Here is a 20,111-nt window from a genome sequence, read left to right as displayed (position 1 = left end):
TTGTATTGTAGACCCTCTGGAAGTCTGGTGAAACACATTTAAAACATTTATTACAATAATGTTTTAAAGTGTATAAATACATGGGACTTCTAAGAAAATCAACTACATTAAAATATAGTTATCAAAATATTGTTAAAAATGTGTTATAGTGATATGTTTTTCTTTACTGACACATTAAAAACAATATCTAGTGGTGGATCTAATAATCATTGCAATTTTGACATTTTGAAACAATTATTGTAAAAATATCTGTGATTTCTGTCAGTGACAAAAATCACAAGCTCTACAATACTAGTTTTTTGCCTATATTCATAATCAAAAGAAATGTTAAATTTTATTTTTATTATTTATTAATTTTTTTAAAGACGGGGTTTCACCATGTCGGTTAGGCTGGTCTTGAACTCCCGACCTCAGGTGATCTGCCTGCCTTGGCCTCCGAAGTGCTTGGATTACAGGTGTGAGCCACTGCGCCCGGCCTAATGTTAAATGTGAATTAGAAGTTATGGACCTAAAAATGAAACACTGATTCTATCCATGGAGCCCGAGTTAAGAAATCCAGGACTACAGGCTTCCCCAAAACATTAACAGTACTTATCTCTGAGTGGTGGGAATATGGGTGGTTTACATTTTTTTCTTTTCTGTATTTTTCAAATTTTCCACAGTAAGCAAATACCACTTTTAAAATTATTAAATACTGATATATGTGATAGTAAAAGCAGTGATCTGGTTTGGCTCTGTGTGCCTACCTAAATCTCATGTTGAATTGTGATCCTCACTTGTTAGGGGAGGGACCCGGTGGGAGGTGATTGGATCATAGAGGTGGATTTCCCCCACGCTGTTCTCATGATACTGGGTGAGTTCTCTTACAAGATCTGATGGTTTAAAAATGTGGCATGTCCCCCCTCCCCTCCTGCTGCCATGTAAGGCACATCTTGCTTCTCCTTTGCCTTCCACCATGATTGTAAGTTTCCTGACGCCTCCCCAGCCATGCGGAACTGTGAATCAATTAAACCTCTTTTCTTTATTAATTACCCAGTCTCAGGTAGTTCTTTATAGAAGTGTGAGAAGAGACGAATAAAAGGGGTGTATTAATTGTCAGATTCAGGGCACAGAAAAAAAAACTGGAAAAATAAAGAAATGCTTGAAGAAATCTTTTAGAAAAAAAGGGAAACAAAATCCTGAATGAATATGAAGAAACAAAACCTGACTTTCATCAGAGAGACTTAAAGCTGGTGAGACCTTTATGCCCTTTATTTTTATTTTTCAAATTAATATAGACACAGTCTTGCTATGTTGCGCAGGCAGGTCTTAAACTCCCAAGTTCAAGTGATTCTCCTGCCACCTGAGCAGCTGGGATTACAGGCATGTGCCACCATGCCCAGCTAATTTTTAAAAAATTTTTAGTAGAGACAGGGTTTCACCATGTTGGCCAGGCTGGTCTTGAACTCCTGACCCAAGTGATCTGCGCTGCTTGGCCTCCCAAAGTGCTGGGATTACAGGCATCAGCCACTGCGCCCAGCCCATCACAAGTGTTTTGACAGTCCACACAGCCACTCTTGGGCCACATCAAAAGTAAAAATGGAATCCGCAAGCCACTATTACTCACGAGTTTAGTAATTTTATTATCCATTTCTTCTGCATCTGCCACTCCTGCTTACTTCCCAGCCAGGTCTTGCCTGTCTACCACCTTCCAACTGGTCGTTTAGGAGAGAGAACTCCCAGGCAGTGAAATCCAAACTCCTTAACAGACCCTACAAGATCCTCTTGGATCTGACCCCTTCCTACCTCCCCACCTTCCAACTGTTGCCCGCATACACCAACCTTTCGGGCCTTTTGATTATTTCAATAAGCCAAGCTTGTTCCAGCTTCCAGAGCTTTGCCTTTCCTGGTCTTTCTTTCTGGCAAAGTCCTCCTCCAGAGCTCTTCAGTCCTGTCAGTCTCCTTACCCTTGTAACTCCAGTGTCCTCTTACTCAGAGACTTCCCCTGACTGTCCTAGGTAAAGTCCTCAGTCCATTCCTGCCAATCAGCATAGTATTGCCAGCGACACTCTTTTAAGTTATTTCCATATCGTCTCCTACTAGAAAGGAAGCTACTCGAGGGCAGAGACTGTCATCAACATCGTTCACCGCTACATCCTCGGCACCTCAAATTACCTGGCACAGGAAAAGAGTAAGTGGAATGAATACTGGTGCACTGTCTCCTTGTGGCTCACTCTGGCTTAAAGAAATCAGCTTGCCGAGCAAAAGTACGATTAAAACTGTTGGTTTGGGCCAGGTTCAGTGGCTCACACCTGTAAACCCAGCACTTTGAGAGGCCGAGGTGGGCGGATCACCTGAGGTCAGGAGTTTGAGACCAGCCTGGCCAACATGGTGAAACCCCATCTCTACTAAAAATACAAAAATCAGCCAGGCGTGGTGGTGGGCGCCTGTAATCCTAGCTACTCAGAGGCTGAGGCAGGAGAATCGCTTGAACCCAGGGAACAGATGTTGCAGTGAGCCGAGTTTGCGCCACTCCATCTCAAAACAAAAACAAAAACAAACTATGGGTTTGTTTCGAAACAGGGTCTCGCTCTGTCGCCCAGGCTGAAGAGCAGTGGCATGATCTCGGCTCGCTGCAACCTCGACCTCCCAGGCTCCAGCGATCCTTCCGCCTCGGCCTCCCAAAGCGCTGGAGGCGTGAGCCAAGGCGCCCGGCCTAAAAGCGTTTTAATCTGTCCGCTGAATTGTTGCCCCCAGCAAGCTTTGTACGAAGACAATTATAGAAGCTGGGCCAAGGCCGGCCGGGAACAACGCACAGCCTCACACCGCAGCAGAGCTCTTGGCGCACAACTGAGGCTGCGCGGGCTTAGGGGCGGGGCGTGGTGACGCGACTGCCGGAAGCGGGTCTGGAGCAGGCGAGACTGGGAGAGCGGGCGACCGCGGTGCTGTGCGGGCAGCCGAGTGCGGGCAGCCGAGTGCCGGCAAGCCAGTCATGGAGGATGAGCGGAGCTTTTCGGATATCTGCGGCGGCCGCCTGGCCCTGCAGCGCCGCTACTACTCCCCGTCCTGCCGGGAGTTCTGCCTCAGCTGCCCTCGGCTCTCGCTGCGTTCGCTCACCGCTGTCACCTGCACGGTGTGGCTGGCGGCCTACGGACTCTTCAGCCTCTGCGAGGTAATGGCTGGTCGGCCCCTCCGCGCGCCCGGAGGAGGGGGTTCGGCTTTGGGAGGGTCTTTGGGATCTTTGATCGAGCCCAGATCTCTGGTGGGCCCCTCCTGCAGTGGTAGGACCAGAGGGCGGGAACCCACGGGTTTTGGGGACGCCATTCCGATGCTGGACAGCTCTTTAAATGACGTTTGGTGAATGTGTGCTCCTGGACAGTACATTCCCCCTCCGTGTCTGTGCTCTGCTCGGTGTGTTCACCCAGCATACATCTAGTTCTTGCACGACGGTCTAAAACTTTAACTTCCACGTGTTCTATGTAATATAGCCTCGTAGTAATTTAATTCCAAGAGATCAGGGAACTACTAAGTGGGTCTTCCTCGTCTATCACTTCTGCTCCTCAAAGGCAGTGCTGCTAACAATACCTTATGTAGTCTTCCACAAACTGTCTTTGCCTCCACAGTGTACACTTGTGTATCTGTGTGTATACAATGTTATAGTTCTTCCTAATCTGTTTTTCAATACAGTTTAACCCTCTCTTCTCCCAAACTCTCCCCCAATTTTAAGTACTTTCTAAAGGATTATGAAATTTTGGACGTGTGTGGTATCTGCGCTCAGTTTCTAGATTCATTCCTGTTTTCTCTGAGCCTCAATTTTCTACATCTCTAAAATAGAATTCATGCCTGCCATGCCAGCTTCATGATACTGTGAGGGTTAAATGCAGTAACTTTGTAACAGTTCTCAAATAAGAAGAATTATCCTAATTGCCTTTTCGGGATGAGTTCTAGTTTCATATGTAGTGCCTGAATTGAATGTATTATCCCAGAAGTGATCTGATCTGAGTTAAGTACTGCAGGGCTATTTATTTCTGTAACTTGGATACTGTTTCCATTACTGCATCCATTAGCTTTTTTTCTGTCAAAGCATATTTCAGAATATGTTAATTTAGCATAGAAATATGCAGAATTAAGACTGCCCTAATTGTAGAAAACTATCTAAAAGTCTGTTCAGGCAGGGGGGTAGCTCATGCCTGTAACCTAGCACTTTGGGAGACCGAAGCAGGTGGATCACTTGAGGTCAGGAGTTCGAGACCAGCCTGGCCAACATAGTGAAACTGTGTCTCACTATGTATTTGTATTTGTATCACCATGTGTTTTGTATTTGTAAAATACAAAAATTAGCTGGGCGTGGTGGCACATGCCTGTAGTCCCAGGTACTTGGGAGACCGAGGCAGGAGAATCATTTGAACCCAGGAGGCAGAGGTAGCAGTGAGCCAAGATCGTGCCACTACACTCTAGCCTTGGCGACAAAGGGAGACTCTGTCTCAAAAAAAAAAAAAACAAAAAACATTTTGTTCATAAGTCAGTTAAAATGATTAAATGGATTTCACATCCCCCCCAACACTTAAAATATAGTATAGTTGAATTTTGGTACTAGCCTGAGTTGTTATAGCCTATGTATGTGGTCACGTGAGGAGGAGGAGGAAATAGATATTTATTAAATGCCCACTGAGTGCCGGATGCTTTACTGAATTCCTTACTTCAGCCCTAGAATGAAGAAAACCAAGGCTTACAAAGAATAATGACTTACCAAAAGTTTCAAAGCAGTAAATGGCATATCTGGGCTTCAAACCCAGGGATCTCTGACTCCAAGACCCTTTTTTTTCCTTTATACCATTGTATGGCTGATCTTAGGCAAAATTTAAAAACAAAAGCCTGCTTTTATGCCAGGTCCCCTCTGTACTTACGTCTCTCATCCTGGTGTATGCTGCTCACCCCTATCAAGTGCCCAGGATTTAGTGACCTCATCTTCCTTTAAACTCTACTGCAACACTTCCTAAGGGCTCTGTGTGCCAAAATTTCTTACTTTTTCTATTCAAAACTGTTTATGAGAGTAGTGAATATCTGGAATGAGAAGAAGTCTGATTGAAGGAATTCATTCAAACATACAGCTTAATACCAACTCAAATGAATATTGAATTGTTTGAATTCTATACAGAAAAATGAAGTAAAAAAAATGCAGGTAGTAATGAAGTTCTAGGCATGGATTGCTTTCTTTGGAAAACTGACATGGATCAAATCCCTAAGGATTTACTGTCCTTAATCCCTTCATGTTTTTGAGTTCACAGTTCTATTAAAGTTCCAGGTTGTTCCTTTGTTTATTCCAACCTGGAATGTGCTTCTCCCTTCCCTTTCAACTAATTAGAATGGTCACTAACCACCACCTCCCCTGCACCAATTAAATCCTATTTCCTTGGATGTGATGGGATATATTCTTGTGTGCTTTTATATCTTTTCTTTCTTTTTTTATAAAAAAAAGACTTTTCCTTTGGCACTTGTAGTCAGTATCAGAGTATCCTCCAGAATATTTTCTGTATATTAATCTTGCCTTTAATAAATCTGTAAGGGTCAGGGCTGAATTGTATTCCTCTCCATTCTTCATAATGCTTATTCAGTGCAATTAATCTTAATTGCAAAATTAGATCTTTTTGGTTCATCAGAGACCCAGTACTGAATCCTCCATTCATCAATCAACAAATAGCACAGAGATCAGCAAACTTTTTCTTTCTTTTTTTTTGAGGCAGGTTCTCACTCTGTTTCCTTAAGCTGGAGTGTAGTGGTATGAATACCCCTCACTGCAGCCTCAGTCTCTTGGACTCAAGTGATCCTCTTATCTCAGCCTCCTGAGTAGCTGGGACTACAAGTGTGTGCTGCCACACCTGGCTGATTTTTGTATTTTTTGTAGAGATGGGGTCTCACTATGTTGCCCAGGCTGGTCTTGAATTCCTAGCCTCAAACAATCCCCCTACATTGGCCTCCCAAAGTGTGGGGATTCTAGGCGTGAGCCACCATGCCTGGCCCAAACATTTTCTTTAAAAGACTAGATAGTAAATATAGCAGGTTCTGTGGGTCTGTCTTATAATATTCTTTTCTTTCTTTCTACAGCCCTATAAAAACTTAAAAATCATTCTTCGCTTGAGATGGACCAGACAAAGCCAGACCACAGGCCCAAATAGTTTGCAGATCCCTGATCTAACACTGTGGGTTAAGTATAAGGAAGTAGAAAGAGACCATCAAAGAAAACCAGAGCTAGTGAGTAGTTGAAGTGGTAAAAAAACAGATTTTATTCAGGAACAACTACAATAGGGGAAAAGAGACTTCAGTAGAGAATTCCAAATTCCTCAGTTCTGAATACAGCGTGAACAAGTGGAGATTTATAGTCAAGGAACAGGGTGGGAGTCAATGGATAGAAAATTACTCAAAGGAAACATCAGGGGCAAGGTGGGATTCTGGCTAAACTGACTTGACAGGATTCTTGCTGAAGGCAGGCCAGGCTGATCAAATACCAAGGGTAGGAGTTCTTTCTAAACTGATTCAGCAAGATTCTTGCTACAGCTGGGTGGGCAGTGCAGGCCCAACAAAGATGTCAAGGTCAGAGCCTAGAGGGCTTACAGGAGCCTGACTAGAGGTAGACAAAGGAGGGCGTCTTGTCAGTACAAAGAATAATAAGACATTTCCTGCCCTCCAGGAATGCAGTCCAAAATTACCAAATTTCTTTGATTTTATGTCATCAATAATTTTTTTTCCTGTGCCAGCCTTCTAAATAATAGCTTCTGGTAAAAAAAGATAAAATAATGCCACATGAAAGAAACACACCAATAGGAAAACACATTTTAACTTCAGAAATGTTAAAGATCGTACATGTGTCTTAGAATCAAGGGAATAAATAATAGACACCCTTTTTTGAGCCCTTAACACATCACTTAGTCAACTGTAAGTCACAGAAAAACTAAAATAGCCTTAAGAGAGAAGGACCTTTTCTATTAACAAGAAGTCATAAGGTAGGAGGGCTCCCAAGTTCACATAGAGACTCATTTGATTCCGGCTCTTGTAATCTTACTGCTGACCCCCTATGTACTCTACTTGTCCTCCATTTGGTCCTCCAAGTGCAGAAACTGCACTTCCACCCTTAGCGTCCTCTAGCTCTCCACTGGGTCTGGCAGAGGCCATAGTAGTTCCAGGTATGTAAACCTCATGATGAAGGGAACTTCTCTTCTGTAGATTTTTAAAGATGAACTCAAGTTTTCCAGAAGTCCCTCCAGCAGATCTCCCCTCACATCTCATTGGCAGAGTTGTGTCACAGGACTGGGAACCAATCATGATTCACTCCCTAGTTCAATTGGGGCGGGTGGGTGGCTGTTTATTAGGCAAGCCTAGTATCAGCTACACTGTGCTAAGTACTTCATAATTGTTCAGTCTATGATTCTGTATTATATACAAATGGTTCCTGACTTATGATGGTTTGACTTAGATTTTTTTACTTTAGTATGATGCAGAAATAATACACAGTCAGAAACTATACTTAAAATGCCCATACAAACATTGTTTTTCACTTTAAGTACAGCATTGAATAAATTACATGAGATTTTCCACGTTACTATAAAACAAGGTTTGCGTTACATGATTTGCCCAACTGTAGGCTAATATAAGTGTTCTGAGCACATTTAAGGTAGGCTAGGCTAAGCTCTGATGTTTGATAGGTTAGGTGTATTAAATGCATTTTTAAATTTTAGTTTATTTAGTGCTAGAACTCAATATTAAATGCATTTTCATCTTACAATGAGTTTATCAGGACATAACTCCCTCTTGTATTCTGCTGAGAATGTGTGAAAGGAAAATATTTTGGTCCTTTTTTTTTTGAGACTAGTCTCGCTTTGTCACCAGGCTGGAGTGCAGTGGAGTGATCTTAGCTCACTGCAACCTCTGCCTCCCAGATTCAAGCAATTCTCTTGCCTCAGTCTCCCAAGTAGCTGGGACTACAGGTGTGCATCAACACGCCCAGCTAATTTTTGTATTTTTAGTTAGAGACAGGGTTTCACCATGTTGGCTAGGATGGTCTCAATCTCTTGACCTTGTGATCTGCCCACCTTAGCCTCCCAAAGTGCTGGCATTATAGGCATGAGCCACCATGCTTGGCCGGATCCTTTTTTTTTTTTTAAAGAGGCAGTATCTTATTCTGGTTCCCAAGCTAGAGTGCAGTTGTATGATCATAGCCCACTGCAGCCTTGAACTCCTGGGCTCAAGTGATCCTTTTGTCTCAGCCTCCCTAGTAGCTGGAATTACAGGTGTAAGCTACTGCATTCAGCTGATTTGGGCCCTTAAGTTGGAATTTTGGAAGAAAAATTTCTGAGATTGCTGTGATGATGGACATTTTGCTGATGGAGGTTTTCCCCAGACCTATCCATGTGTTGTCTGGATCTGTTTCACTGTATACTTTCATAGCACCTCAGAACCCAAATAAAAGCAATTTCCTTTTCCTCCATGCATGTTCGCCTCATCCAACAACAGAAGAAAGGCCTTTTTCTTCATTGCCTGAAGTTGACTTGTACAGCACAGGTATATGCAGAGGACCACTTGGTAATCTTACTGCCTGTATCTGGCTCTCTCTTCAGAACAGCATGATCCTCTCTGCTGCCATCTTCATCACCCTCGTAGGTCTGCTTGGTTATCTCCATTTTGTGAAGATTGACCAGGAGACTCTGTTAATCATTGATTCTCTTGGCATTCAGATGACTTCATCTTATGCTTCAGGCAAAGAAAGTACTACCTTCATAGAGATGGGCAAGGTCAAGGATATTGTCATCAATGAGGCTATTTACATGGTAAGTATTTAAGAGGTAAGTATTACAGGCCTCTCTGGAGGAGGTAGCCAGCCCAAGGGATGTTCCCAGATCTAAACTTAATACCTAAATACCCAGAGTACTTAATGTCACAGAATTAAACATGAAGACCCTCTGCTCTACTACTTTTAGTACTAGAGTCTTCTTTTTGGCTGGCACATTTAATAAAATACATTTAATAAAAGTGAAAAGTAAGCTACTGCATTCAGCTGATTTGGGCCCTTAAGTTGGAATTTGGAAGAAAAATTTGAGATTGCTGTGATGGTGGACATTAAACAGATAAATCACTTTATTTTTAAAGACATGCAGCAGGCTTTCATGGATAGGGAATTAACATTTCAACTTTATCTTCAAAATTATCACTGGCATTTTTTCCTTCTCTTTCTTTTTTCAATTTTTTTGAGACAGGGTCTCACTCTGTTGCCCAGGCTGGAGTGCAGTGGCATGATCACAGCTCACTGCAGTCTCAAATTCCCAGGCTTAAGCCATCCTCCCACCTCAGCATCCCAAGTAGCTGGGACTACAGGCGCGTACCACCATGCTTAGCTCGTTTTTTCTATTTTTTGTAGAGATGGAGTCTCACTATATTGCCTAGGCTGGTCTTGAATTCCTGGGCTCAAGCCATCTTCCTGCCGTGTCCTCCCCAAAATGTTTAGTTTACAGGTCTGAGCCACTACTCCTGGCTCTCTTTTTTCATTTAAAGAATGAGAATATACTTTTCTCCCACTTCAAAAGCTATCAAGTGCTCTACTACTTAGAGATAACCATTTATGAAAAAGTGTTGAGCCTTCCCTTGGGAAAAAGGAATGTGGCCAGGTCCGGTGGCTCACACCTGTAATCCCAGTGCTTTGGGAGGCCAAGGGGGGTGAATCACCTGAAGTCGGGAGTTCCAGACCAGCCTGGCCAACATGGTAAAACCCTGTCTCTACTAAAAATACGAAAAATTAGCCGGGTGTGGTGGCTCACACCTGTAATCCTAGCTACTCAGGAGGCTGAGGCAGGAAAATTGCTTGAACCTGGGAAGTGGAGGTTGCAGTGAGCCGAGATCGTGCCACTGTACTCCAGCCTGGGCAACAGAGTGAGACTTCATCTCAAAAAAAGAAAAAAAAAGAAAAGGAAAAAAAGAATGCAAAATGATTTTCACTTAGACCTTGCTATTTATTTTCTTACAGCAAAAGGTGATTTATTACCTCTGCATCTTACTGAAGGATCCAGTGGAACCACATGGGATATCCCAAGTAGTACCTGTCTTCCAGGTGAGCATAGAACACTTTTACCATTCTCCAATTAATCCTCAACCTTTTCAGTAGGAGTGTAAATTCCATTTGTCAGAGTAGTGGAAGATACCTGACAGCTGTTTTGAGTGAGAATTAGGATTTCAGTTGAGAAGTTCCTTTCTGAGGCAAATATAGGCCTTGAAAAATATTAATTAATTAATGTATATTTTATTTTATTTTAGACAGAGTCTCACTTTGTTACCCAGGCTGGAGTGCAGTGGTGTGATCACCACTCATTGCAGCCTCCACCTCCTAGGCTCAAGAAATCCTCCTGTCTCAGCCTCCTAAGTACTTGGAACTATATGTGTGCACCATCACGCCCTGCTAATCTTTAAATTTTTAATAGAGATGGTCTTGCCATGTTGTCTAGGCTGATCTTGAATTCCTGAGTTCAAGCACTTCTCCCGCCACGGTCTCCCAAAGTGTTGGGATTACAAGCATGAGCCACCACACCTGGCCTTGTGCACATTTTAAAGAAAACAATCAAATATATAGCAACTTCTACCTACAAATCACCATTCATCTACTTTGACTCTGTCTACTAATGTACAGTTTTTCAGATAGAGGTCATTGATATACTCACACTGTACACTATTATGTGTCTTTGTAAATTAATATATATGTATTCTACAAAGGCCATTATATTTATTATTTTAAATAATTATATCATATAATATATTGAAATAACAGTTTAGCCACTCTTGCTAGCTTTTAAAATCATGCCTGGGTTTTTTGTTTTGCTCTTATAAAAAAACACTTATCAGCTGGGTGCAGTGGCTCACAACTGTAATGCCAACACTTTGGGAGGCTGAGGCAGGCAGATCACTTGAGCTCAGGAGTTCAAAACCAGCCTGGGCAACATGGTGAAACCCCCATCTCTACAAAAAATACCAAAATTAGCCGAGCATAGTGGCACACATCTGTGGTCTCAGCTACTTGGGAAGCTGAGGTAGGCTTGCTTGAGCCCAGGAGGTAGAGGCTGCAGTGAGCTGTGATCATGCCACTGCACTCAGCCTGGAGCAAGACTCCATCTCAAAAAACAAAACTAAAATTATACAAACATGATAATAAATTATAGGTAGTTATTTATGCACATATTTATGTATACAGTTAACCCTGCCTCACTGACCTTTTTCATAAAGGACTTAAGATAGCTAAGCTAACAAATTATTTTGCATTATAATTCAAAATTATTTTATTAAATCTTATGAATAGATTATATAGATTTCTAGTGTTATAGATTTCTAGTGTTTAAGATTCGGCTCCAGAGATTGGACAACTTTATTATACTTGGGGTTTTTTTTTTTTTTTTGAGACGGAATTTCACTCATGTTACCCAGGCTGGAGTGCAGTGGCGTGATCTCGGCTCACCGCAACCTCTGCCTCCTGGGTTCAGGCAATTCTCCTGCCTCAGCCTCCTGAGTAGCTGGGATTACAGGCACGCACCACCATGCCCAGCTAATTTTTTGTATTTTTAGTAGAGACGGGGTTTCACCATGTTGACCAGGATGTTCTCGATCTCTTGACATCGTGATCCACCCGCCTCGGCCTCCCAAAGTGCTGGGATTACAGGCTTGAGCCACCGCGCCCGGCCTACTTGGGGGTTTTGTACTTGTTTTTCTACCATCTTGTCTAATAGCGAATTTAGCTTTGTTAACCTAATGTGTAGGTAAAGGCATTTTAAAGTAGGTGAATTTGTAACTCTTTAAATGATAGGCTTTTTTTTTTTTTTTTTTTTGAGACAGAGTTTCGCTCTTATTACCCAGGCTGGAGTGCAATGGCGCGATCTCGGCTCACCGCAACCTCCGCCTCCTGGGTTCAGGCAATTCTCCTGCCTCAGCCTCCTGAGTAGCTGGGATTACAGGCACGTGCCACCATGCCCAGCTAATTTTTTGTATTTTTAGTAGAGACGGCGTTTCACCATGTTGACCAGGATGGTCTTGATCTCTTGACCTCGTGATCCACCCGCCTCGGCCTCCCAAAGTGCTGGGATTACAGGCTTGAGCCACCACGCCCGGCTTAAATGATAGGCTTTTTATATTTCCTTGTATTACCTATCAATATTTCCTATTATTTTAAACTACCTATCTTCTCTGTTAGGTAGAAACTGAACATTATATATTTGTATAGATTTTTTATATTTTTAACAATTCTTTATATATTTTGGGTAGTACACTTTTATTAAATATACTTTCACATATATTTTTTCCATTCTGTGGTTTTTCTTTTAATTTCGGTTGTGTTACATTTCATTGTACAAAGCATTTTTCAATATTTACATATTAAATTGCCCTTCTTGTCTTTGAGGGCTATTTTACAACTTGTGACATTTCTCGAGGGTCCATTTTATTTATCCTCTTGCTTACTCTTAGAGATGGAGTTCATGAAATTTAGACAGATTAAAAAGCTATCATTTGATCTCTTACCTCGCACAATTCACAAGCTGGGCTGTGAGCCTAGCTGGGACTCTTCCCAGCAAGGTGCTCTGAGGCCTGAACTTAACTCCCTGAGCTCACTGCTGTGCTATTTATACCCTTTGATGTGGGTGAAAGATTGAAATTGCATGTGGGCCCAGCACCTTGGCTCACGCCTCTAATCCCAGCACTTTGGGAGGTTGGGGCAGGCCTTCAAGAGCAGCCTGGCCAACATGGCGAAACTCAGTCTCTACTAAAAATACAAAAATTAGCTGGGCATGGTGGTTTGTGCCTGTAGTCTCAGCTACTTGGGAGGCTGAGGCACAAGAATCATTTGAACCCAGGATGCAGAGGTTGCAGTGAGCTGAGATTGTGCTACTATACTCCACCCTGGGGGACAGGGCAAGACTCTGTCTCAAAAAAAAAAAGTTGCATGTGGATGCAGCACCACTGTTCTCACATTCACCTTGACTCTGCATATCTCCCCTTTGGAATTCAGAGTGCCAAGCCCCGGCTGGATTGCTTGATTGAAGTATACAGGAGCTGCCAGGAGATCCTGGCACAGCAGAAAGCCACATCTACAAACCCATGAGGCCCAGCATTCAGAAGGCCAGCATTGTCTTTCACAGGAGATGACTTTTAAGCCATAGTGTCTGGTTTTCCATACTCTAAACCATCAGGTGGACACAGTCGTAGGAACCAGTATGGATGTAGTGCATCTCAGCCATAGAGCAGGTGACTGGAAATCTAATTCAATGTATTTCTGTGTATTATAGTGTTTTCCTTGTAAGGTTTTGCCTACTTTACCAAAGGAGGGGAGACTGTAAGAATTTTGACACAGTATGTCAAAAGTAATGTCAGCAAAGCACTTTGTGAAATTGCTAAGCATGTTCAGGTTTACTTTGTGTTGATGTTGGTGAAGCAAAACAATGGAAAGCTACCATCAACTGTCTTGAGAAAGGTATACTTACTAATTACATAGTAACCCTGTGTCAACTTACAAAAAAAAAAAAATCAAGCCCATCAGGTACTGTTTAGCAGGAAGAAATGTCCTACAAAAGATGAGTCTGTCAACCTAGCACCTGTGTTCTCTACAGGGCTTGTTTACGACTCTCTGAAACAGATTTCCTTCCAAAACAACAGTTACCTGGTTCACAGATAGCTGCTTTTTATTGACAAACAAGATCATGGCATTTCAGTCATGGTGTCAAGCACATTAATACTTTTCTGTTACTCAGCATTTTTAAAATCATTTTAAAAGATACTTTTGCCAAGAGAGATGAGACAAAAGGCCAGACAGAAATTTGACTTTGGTTTTCAGACATGGGACACTCATGTTAACAAAGAATAAATAAGCAAATCATTGAATCCTTTGTTTCTAAGGCAGTTTCTTCTGTATAAAATCAGTAAACTAAAAGAGGATTCCTGAAGGGTTGGGCTGGAGAGAGGGTGGGGGAAATTGACCACAAATTCAGTGTGAACACAGCTCCTTTCTTGTTTACTCTTCCTTCGGGCTCCTACTATGCTTTCTCTGGGTAGATAATGTTGTTCTTATTGGCCTTAGAGACACCCAAGATATTATAAAACCAGAGCTGCTATGTCTATCACCAGCCCTGCAGGAATTGTTCAGGAACCTGTAGTACATGTGACTTGTTCGAGGTAGAAATGTCTCCGCTAAATCCCCAAATCCTGGGGTAAAAGGTGTGAATAGAAATGACTGTACAACTACTTGCCTTGCAAAGTCAAATACATTTAAAAGAGGCAGAGACTTGGATGTGCTGCTTTTTTCATCATGCTTGTCAGTTTACAGGGTGAAAGAGGAGAAGCTTACAGCAGCTGAGGCATTCAGATAAACTAGTCCTGGCCTCACAGTTTTTGCTGTGCACAATATGCAGATATTATTGGCTAAAGGCTTGGTTTTGGATGCTACTGCTAAATAGTTTTCAGCACTTTATTGACAGATAGTAAGGCTGCCTTAGAGCTATGAAATAAAACTCAGTTTCTCAGATATTGGAAAATCAGAGTATGAACTCTTTCGTTTTGGTTTTGTTAGGGGAAGGTGTAGATAGTCTCCTCTGCACTCAATCAGAAGATCTGAATTGAGAAGGGCTATGGTGTTATCAGTAAGGCAAAGGATGAAAGAAACTTTATTTCTTTTAGCTGCTACTCTTAGGCTAGGGCAACTATCACATATGTATCCTCACCCTCAAACTAATTCCCAGCAGAAGTTTGCCAGAAGTCTCAAGGAGCATATCCAGGCCCACATGCCTGAAATAGTCTTCTGTGTTTCTGACTCATTTTTGGTGGTCTTACAGCAGCAAAAAGCAGAGTGCATTTGCTTGGTCTTTTACAAGAGCAAGGAAACAAATAGTGGCCCACAGTAGTGAACACAGCCTTCACTGAGCCCTGTCCAGTCATTAAAATGAGACAGGGAGAGGTCAGATTGGAACTACTCCCTGCCCTTGCTTGCACATTGCATGGGTTTGGTTTATAGTCCAGTGTGAGAGAAAGAGCTTGAATCTTATCAGGGAGAAGGGGCAGTACCAATGCCTACATACCAATAATGGGGAAAAGTGAGTCTATTCTTTTTTCTCCAGCTCTGTCAGCACCTTTCCCATTTGGGAAAGGCAGTCCAGTTTAGTGAGTTCTAGGCTTCTGTCAGAGTGCAGGAGAATTGGAAATTTTACTCCTATTCTGTTTAGCGACGTTCGGAAAACTTCAAGTATAAATAAGACCATATACAATATTAAAAAATTAGCTTCCAGGCCAGACGCGGTGGCACACGCCTGTAATCCCAGCACTTTGGGAGGCTAAGGTGGGTGGATCAACTGAGGTCAGGAGTTCGAGAACAGCCTAGCCAACATGGTGAGACCCCATCTCTACTAAAAGTACAAAAATTAGGCATGGTGGTGCACACCTGCAATCCCAGCTACTCAGGAGGCTGAGGCAGGAGAATTGCTTGAACCTGGGAAGCGGAGGTTGCAGTGAGCCAAGATCGGGCCACTGCACTCCAGCCTGGGCAACATAGACTCTATCCTCCCCCCACCCCCCAAAAAAAGCTTCCTTGAGAGTATCAGTGCAGAAAGCCTTAACTTATAGCACTGATGCCCTCAGTAATAGTGGATCACCCCTGTCTATAGAATCAGGTAGCATCTAGAGTTATTCTTACAAAAAAAAGGAATAAGTGGTTTTAACACTGGGTCTGGATTTTAAAAAGCTGGGCCCTGAAACATTATAAAGCACCTAGAGAGTAAAGGCTTCACAGACACTAAAATGCACATTTCACAGAACAAGAGTGGTGGGGGGCTGTTAGACCCATCACAGTAGTATCATACTCCAGGATATGTATCTCTAAATCCAGAGGCACTAGTGGTGGTGGGGAATGCAGTAGGAGAAATATTCACAGCAACGTTGGCCCCTTGGTAGCACAGGAAACAGAAGCAAAGAACTGTCGTCCATCCAGTTCCCACAGCTGGCGGGCTCCAGGTGGGTGGGTGGGTGGGTTCACAGTTGTAGAGCAATGGTTCATATAGCTGGCCATGATGAAGGTAGCTTCTGCAATCTAAGAGGAGGTCAGAGATGTGGAAGAATTAACTATTCTTGGCTTGAATCCTGGCTTTCTCACTTATTAGCTCTTATATTGAGTTCCTGGGCCTCAGTTTATTTAATCTTTTAAAATATCCACCTGGGAGAAAATATCCAAAGAGAATCATGACTGCAGTTCAGAGGCCTAGTGATGTGGACCCCTGTTGGTCTGGAGATCCTCTGAGATGCACAGTGCCCTTCTGAGAAAAGGAGGCCCTGTGTTCTACTCTGCTTAGCTCTACAACCAGGGAAGGGGGCCTTCTTGAGAAAGTGATCTGTAGATCCTCTCCTTTGGCAGGGGTGGTATTAAAGGAGGAGTAGGTTTGGCAAACTCTAACTTTAGGATTAAAAAGTCGAGAACAACAGGCTTTCCAGTGAGTCACAGGGGAGTTAGGAACAATAAATCAGAACTTAGGTTCCTAAGCCTTTGTAATTGCTATTTTTGCTGGTCAACATTTCCTATATTGAATAGAACAAAGTCATTAAAGCAAAAGAGGTCTTTTTGCTGTCTTCCCCATGACAAGGAAGAGGGAGCACTGTGGGACTGTCCCACTTTGTAGCTAGCGTTGGGTCAGCAGAACCCAGGGATAACATGAGAGCACTGTAACGAGGAAGCTGCCCTGCCTCGAGTCTGCTGCAAGGAAGAGAATAGAGCAAGTAAGCACCCAACTGAGGACTGCATGATGCTGGAGCTTGAGAGAATAAAAAAGAAAAAGCGAATAGCATAATAATAGCAATGCCAGAGTTAGCTCCCTCCGAATATGCTCCTTTACCTACTAGCTGAACAGTGATATTGAGATGCAACACCACCTGAACCCTTTAGAATACTAATTACAGATAAGGCCCACACTTTTATCTGGGCAAGGCCCTTGTAGAGCACTAGCATAACCCCAGTTTCCTTTCTAAGCTCCAAGCCCACCACATCTTACCAGAGTAGAACGTTTTAGCAGCTGTCAGACCTACCTTGGCAGCAGCCATCCGGAAGATCAACTTCTCAATGTGGCTTTTTCCAGAGCTCTGGTCTGGGATAGTTCTAATCACAAGCATGAAGTCATCCCTGCAGCCACCAAAGGTTGTCACTGAAGAGTAGGGGTAAGTGATGTGCACTTGCTGTGGAAAGGAACCAGTCAGTTCTGGGGAAACTTTCCACCTGTCCCCCGAGCTAGGCACCAGCACCCCCGTCTCTTCTAGGCACAGGCAGCCTTAATTAGGAAAAAACTCCCAAGTGGTCATAATTTGGAGATCTCTGTCTTGAATGTCTACGAACAGTGTCTAGACTAGAGGACAGTGGGGCTAGGGCATGAGAGGGGCTAGGGCAACCATGGTCACTGGGTTCAGGCTTTTGAGTCCACAGAGGAGAAGAAAAGACCATGCTGAGGAGCTGGAGGGGTCAGGGAGCAGCCTGCATCCTTTCATACCATAGTGTTGTGGTCCAGGATGCTGACACCATCCTCATTCACAGCAATCCACACCAGAGCGTTCTCCTTGGAAGACAGCTGGGCAGGCTAGGGAAACAGAAATAACCCATCAGGTATGTCCACAGTTAGAGATTTTGAACTATAAGAACTTTCTGAGAAAGAAGGCACATCCAGGGATCTGCTAGGCAGTGATTTTCAGCCACCTGATCTTAGAAAACAAAGATGGTTTCGTATGGTGTATCCAGTAAATAGAAAAAGCTACCTGTGAAAGGAGACACTTGGCCTTGGGGCTCTGGCCACCTACTAACCATCCTAAAGGCAGAGGCGATCTTTCTCTTGGTGTCCTGAGAACCCATGCTGCCACAGCACACTGGATGGAAAGCTCTGTGCTACAGAACAGACGCCGGCCCTGGCTGCTCTGTTAGGGGAATGGGGAACAGGTGGTTTTCTCCTAGTCTTGGAAACAGCGTTCTGAAACCTCTAGTCTCCAAGCTGAAGTGCTTCTGACTTCAACCAATCTCCTAGGGACTGTAAGAAATAGGAAAGCAAGAATGCAGTCCTGTGGCTTTAGGCCCTACCAGTAAGAAAGTGACTATTTAGTGCACATTCCTGTAATGACTGATTTTCCCTGCCAGGACTACACTATGGCAATCCAGAAAATCTCTCTCTCTTACCCCAAAGGGAGGCAGATAGACATTGGACATGTGGCATTTTTCAGAAGCTTTTCCCAACCTCCCAGACCAAGTGGGTCCCCATTATATACCTTTATAACAAGCTCTGTACATTTCCTTCACAGCACTTGTGATGGCTTATACATACTAAATATGTATAGAGAAAAAAATGAACACGACTATTTGATGAATATACATCTCCTGCACTAGATGGGAAGCTCCATGAAGACAAGGACTATGTCTGATTTTCTCACCTCTTATAACCTCAAACAACCAGCACTGGACATAGTAGGAGCTCAACTATTTGTTGAATGAATGAATGGCCATTTTCTGATCTGTGGCTTCAGTAAACAGGATCACTGCCCATCTTTGAGCTGTAATTATCTATAATGTTTATGCACACCAGACACCCAGTGAAGAAAAGTTCCTTCTGAAATTACTATTGCCCACCTGGCCTTCATACAGAGGTGAAATTAACTGTTGCCTGAGTAATGTGATTCCCCTGTATCCATATCAAACCAGTGGAGATATATTTGTTTAGGTTATACATCGTTCTGTCAAACTTCAAAAAAACAAAACAAAAGCACTCTTGAGAGGGATATTATATCAAGTCTGAATGTTTGTGTGTGAATTAGTTGATCGCATCTTTTCTATTGGGGTAGTCAACAAAGGACAGATGAAGATAAGCAATCACAATTAACTCTGCTCTGAACTGCTGAAATCTGGAGAAGGCCAGAAATGGTGGAGGGATAGTGACCCCTGGTGGTTACTGGTGTGGAAGTGGGGGCTGCAGACTGGTCTGGCTCAAACAGGAGCAGATGGGGACACACCTGAGGGTGTGGGCTGCTCCTTCCACTGGCACTTACCTGAGCAGCAAAAAGCTTAGCACCAAAGAAAGGCCATTTCCTGGCCACCGTCAGGTAGATGCGGATGCACTCAGGAGGGGAGCAGCCTTGCAATGCTGCCCATTTTGTGGTCAACATATCTGCCAGGTGCCTGATGTGGGAAGATGGAGAGAAATGGTGCCAGTGAAGTGCCAACATGTCTTCATTCCAGCTCTGAGGCCTCCCCACAGTGACTTGCTGCAAAACCTTGCAGCCTACCTACCTCAGCTGTTCAGGGGGGGCCCCATGTCTGTATCGCCTGGGGTAGAACCTGTCCAGGACCTGCTGGAGGAGATGCTGAGCCTTGGCAGGGGATGTGCCTCCAGGGCCTGGCAGGGCAGGCTTCTCCAAGTCGCCGTATTCTACCTGTGGTAGAAGCACATGGAGACCAGTCAAAATCTGAAGGTGGATGGGCCGGGTGCGAGCTGTTGAGAGGTGAAATAAACCATTATTTTATTGCCCTATTGGTGGGATGTGAGTGGACATAAAAAATACTTTGGAAAAACATTTCATCTCAAGTTTTATAGACACTAGAGAAACAAACTTAGGGCCCTAGAATATTAGAGATCACTGACTAACTTTGATTTTGCAGCTGAAGTGAAGTGCCTTTTCCAAAGACAGTTAATTGGTAGCAGACAGGGGAAAACAATGTGGAAATTCTGGCTTCCAGTAAAAAAATATGGCTACAGAATTGAAGATGCTGCAGATCCCAGAGTACAGTAGAGTGTTCTAAATGTGGCCTTTGGAGTTGGACACCTGGTGCAAATCCCAGCTTTGTGTCTCTGATCAAGTTACTTAAACTCAGTGAGCTTCAATTTCCTCATCTATTAGGTGGGAATAGGATGTATGCTATATACAGATATATATACACAAGGGAGATTGCATATATGCTTAGTACAAGGCCTCCCATACAGTATTGCTATTGATGTTTATAATTATAAAGATCAGCTGTTATTGTTTCCCTTTACTTTCCAGCATGTAAATCCAGATTCTTTCTCATTCTTTTTTAAAAAATATTTTTGATTTTCTTTTTTTTTTTTTTT

At 43.1% G+C, this 20,111-nt stretch overlaps 2 protein-coding genes across 3 annotated transcripts in view; one reads left to right on the top strand and one right to left on the bottom strand.

Annotated features, from left to right (window-relative positions):
- Window positions 1-2,870: 2,870 nt before the first annotated feature.
- Window positions 2,871-13,878, top strand: PIGH (phosphatidylinositol glycan anchor biosynthesis class H). 2 transcript variants are annotated; one of them, XM_017500861.2, is made up of 4 exons: window positions 2,871-3,151; window positions 8,592-8,801; window positions 9,992-10,075; window positions 13,010-13,554. In XM_017500861.2, exons 1-4 carry the CDS (start codon window positions 2,972-2,974, stop codon window positions 13,100-13,102), a joined length of 567 nt encoding a protein of 188 aa, XP_017356350.1. In that variant the 5' UTR covers window positions 2,871-2,971; the 3' UTR covers window positions 13,103-13,554. The 2 variants fall into 2 exon arrangements, with proteins under 2 accessions (XP_017356350.1, XP_017356341.1); XM_017500852.2 differs by lacking the exon at window positions 2,871-3,151 and having other exon boundaries at window positions 8,211-8,801; window positions 13,010-13,878.
- Window positions 13,879-15,498: 1,620 nt separating this feature from the next.
- PLEKHH1 (pleckstrin homology, MyTH4 and FERM domain containing H1) overlaps window positions 15,499-20,111 on the bottom strand; it is a 56,947-nt gene continuing 52,334 nt past the window's right edge. The window contains exons 25-29 of the mRNA XM_017500839.2: window positions 19,292-19,434; window positions 19,051-19,180; window positions 17,514-17,600; window positions 17,059-17,205; window positions 15,499-16,072 (exon numbers count right to left, since the gene is read on the bottom strand). Of these exons, the coding sequence (XP_017356328.1) occupies window positions 15,911-16,072; window positions 17,059-17,205; window positions 17,514-17,600; window positions 19,051-19,180; window positions 19,292-19,434 (669 nt within the window). The 3' untranslated portion in view covers window positions 15,499-15,910. The remainder of the gene's footprint in view (window positions 16,073-17,058; window positions 17,206-17,513; window positions 17,601-19,050; window positions 19,181-19,291; window positions 19,435-20,111) is intronic.

The sequence above is a fragment of the Cebus imitator genome, unplaced genomic scaffold (genome assembly GCF_001604975.1).
Source record: "Cebus imitator isolate Cc_AM_T3 unplaced genomic scaffold, Cebus_imitator-1.0 Scaffold13, whole genome shotgun sequence".
Taxonomy (NCBI): Eukaryota; Metazoa; Chordata; class Mammalia; order Primates; family Cebidae; genus Cebus; species Cebus imitator.
Note: the sequence above shows the minus strand (reverse complement) of the source record. Positions and strands in the feature narration are given on the sequence as shown.

What these genes read in the sequence shown, in the direction of transcription:
- PIGH (XM_017500852.2), top strand. Translation starts at nt 8,340, where the DNA reads ATGATGGACATTTTGCTGATGGAGGTTTTCCCCAGACCTATCCATGTG. An exon ending in TCAATGAGGCTATTTACATG is followed by an intron (nt 8,802 to 9,991) that starts GTAAGTATTTAA and finishes ATTTTCTTACAG; the next exon opens with CAAAAGGTGATTTATTACCT. An exon ending in AAGTAGTACCTGTCTTCCAG is followed by an intron (nt 10,076 to 13,009) that starts GTGAGCATAGAA and finishes TTTGGAATTCAG; the next exon opens with AGTGCCAAGCCCCGGCTGGA.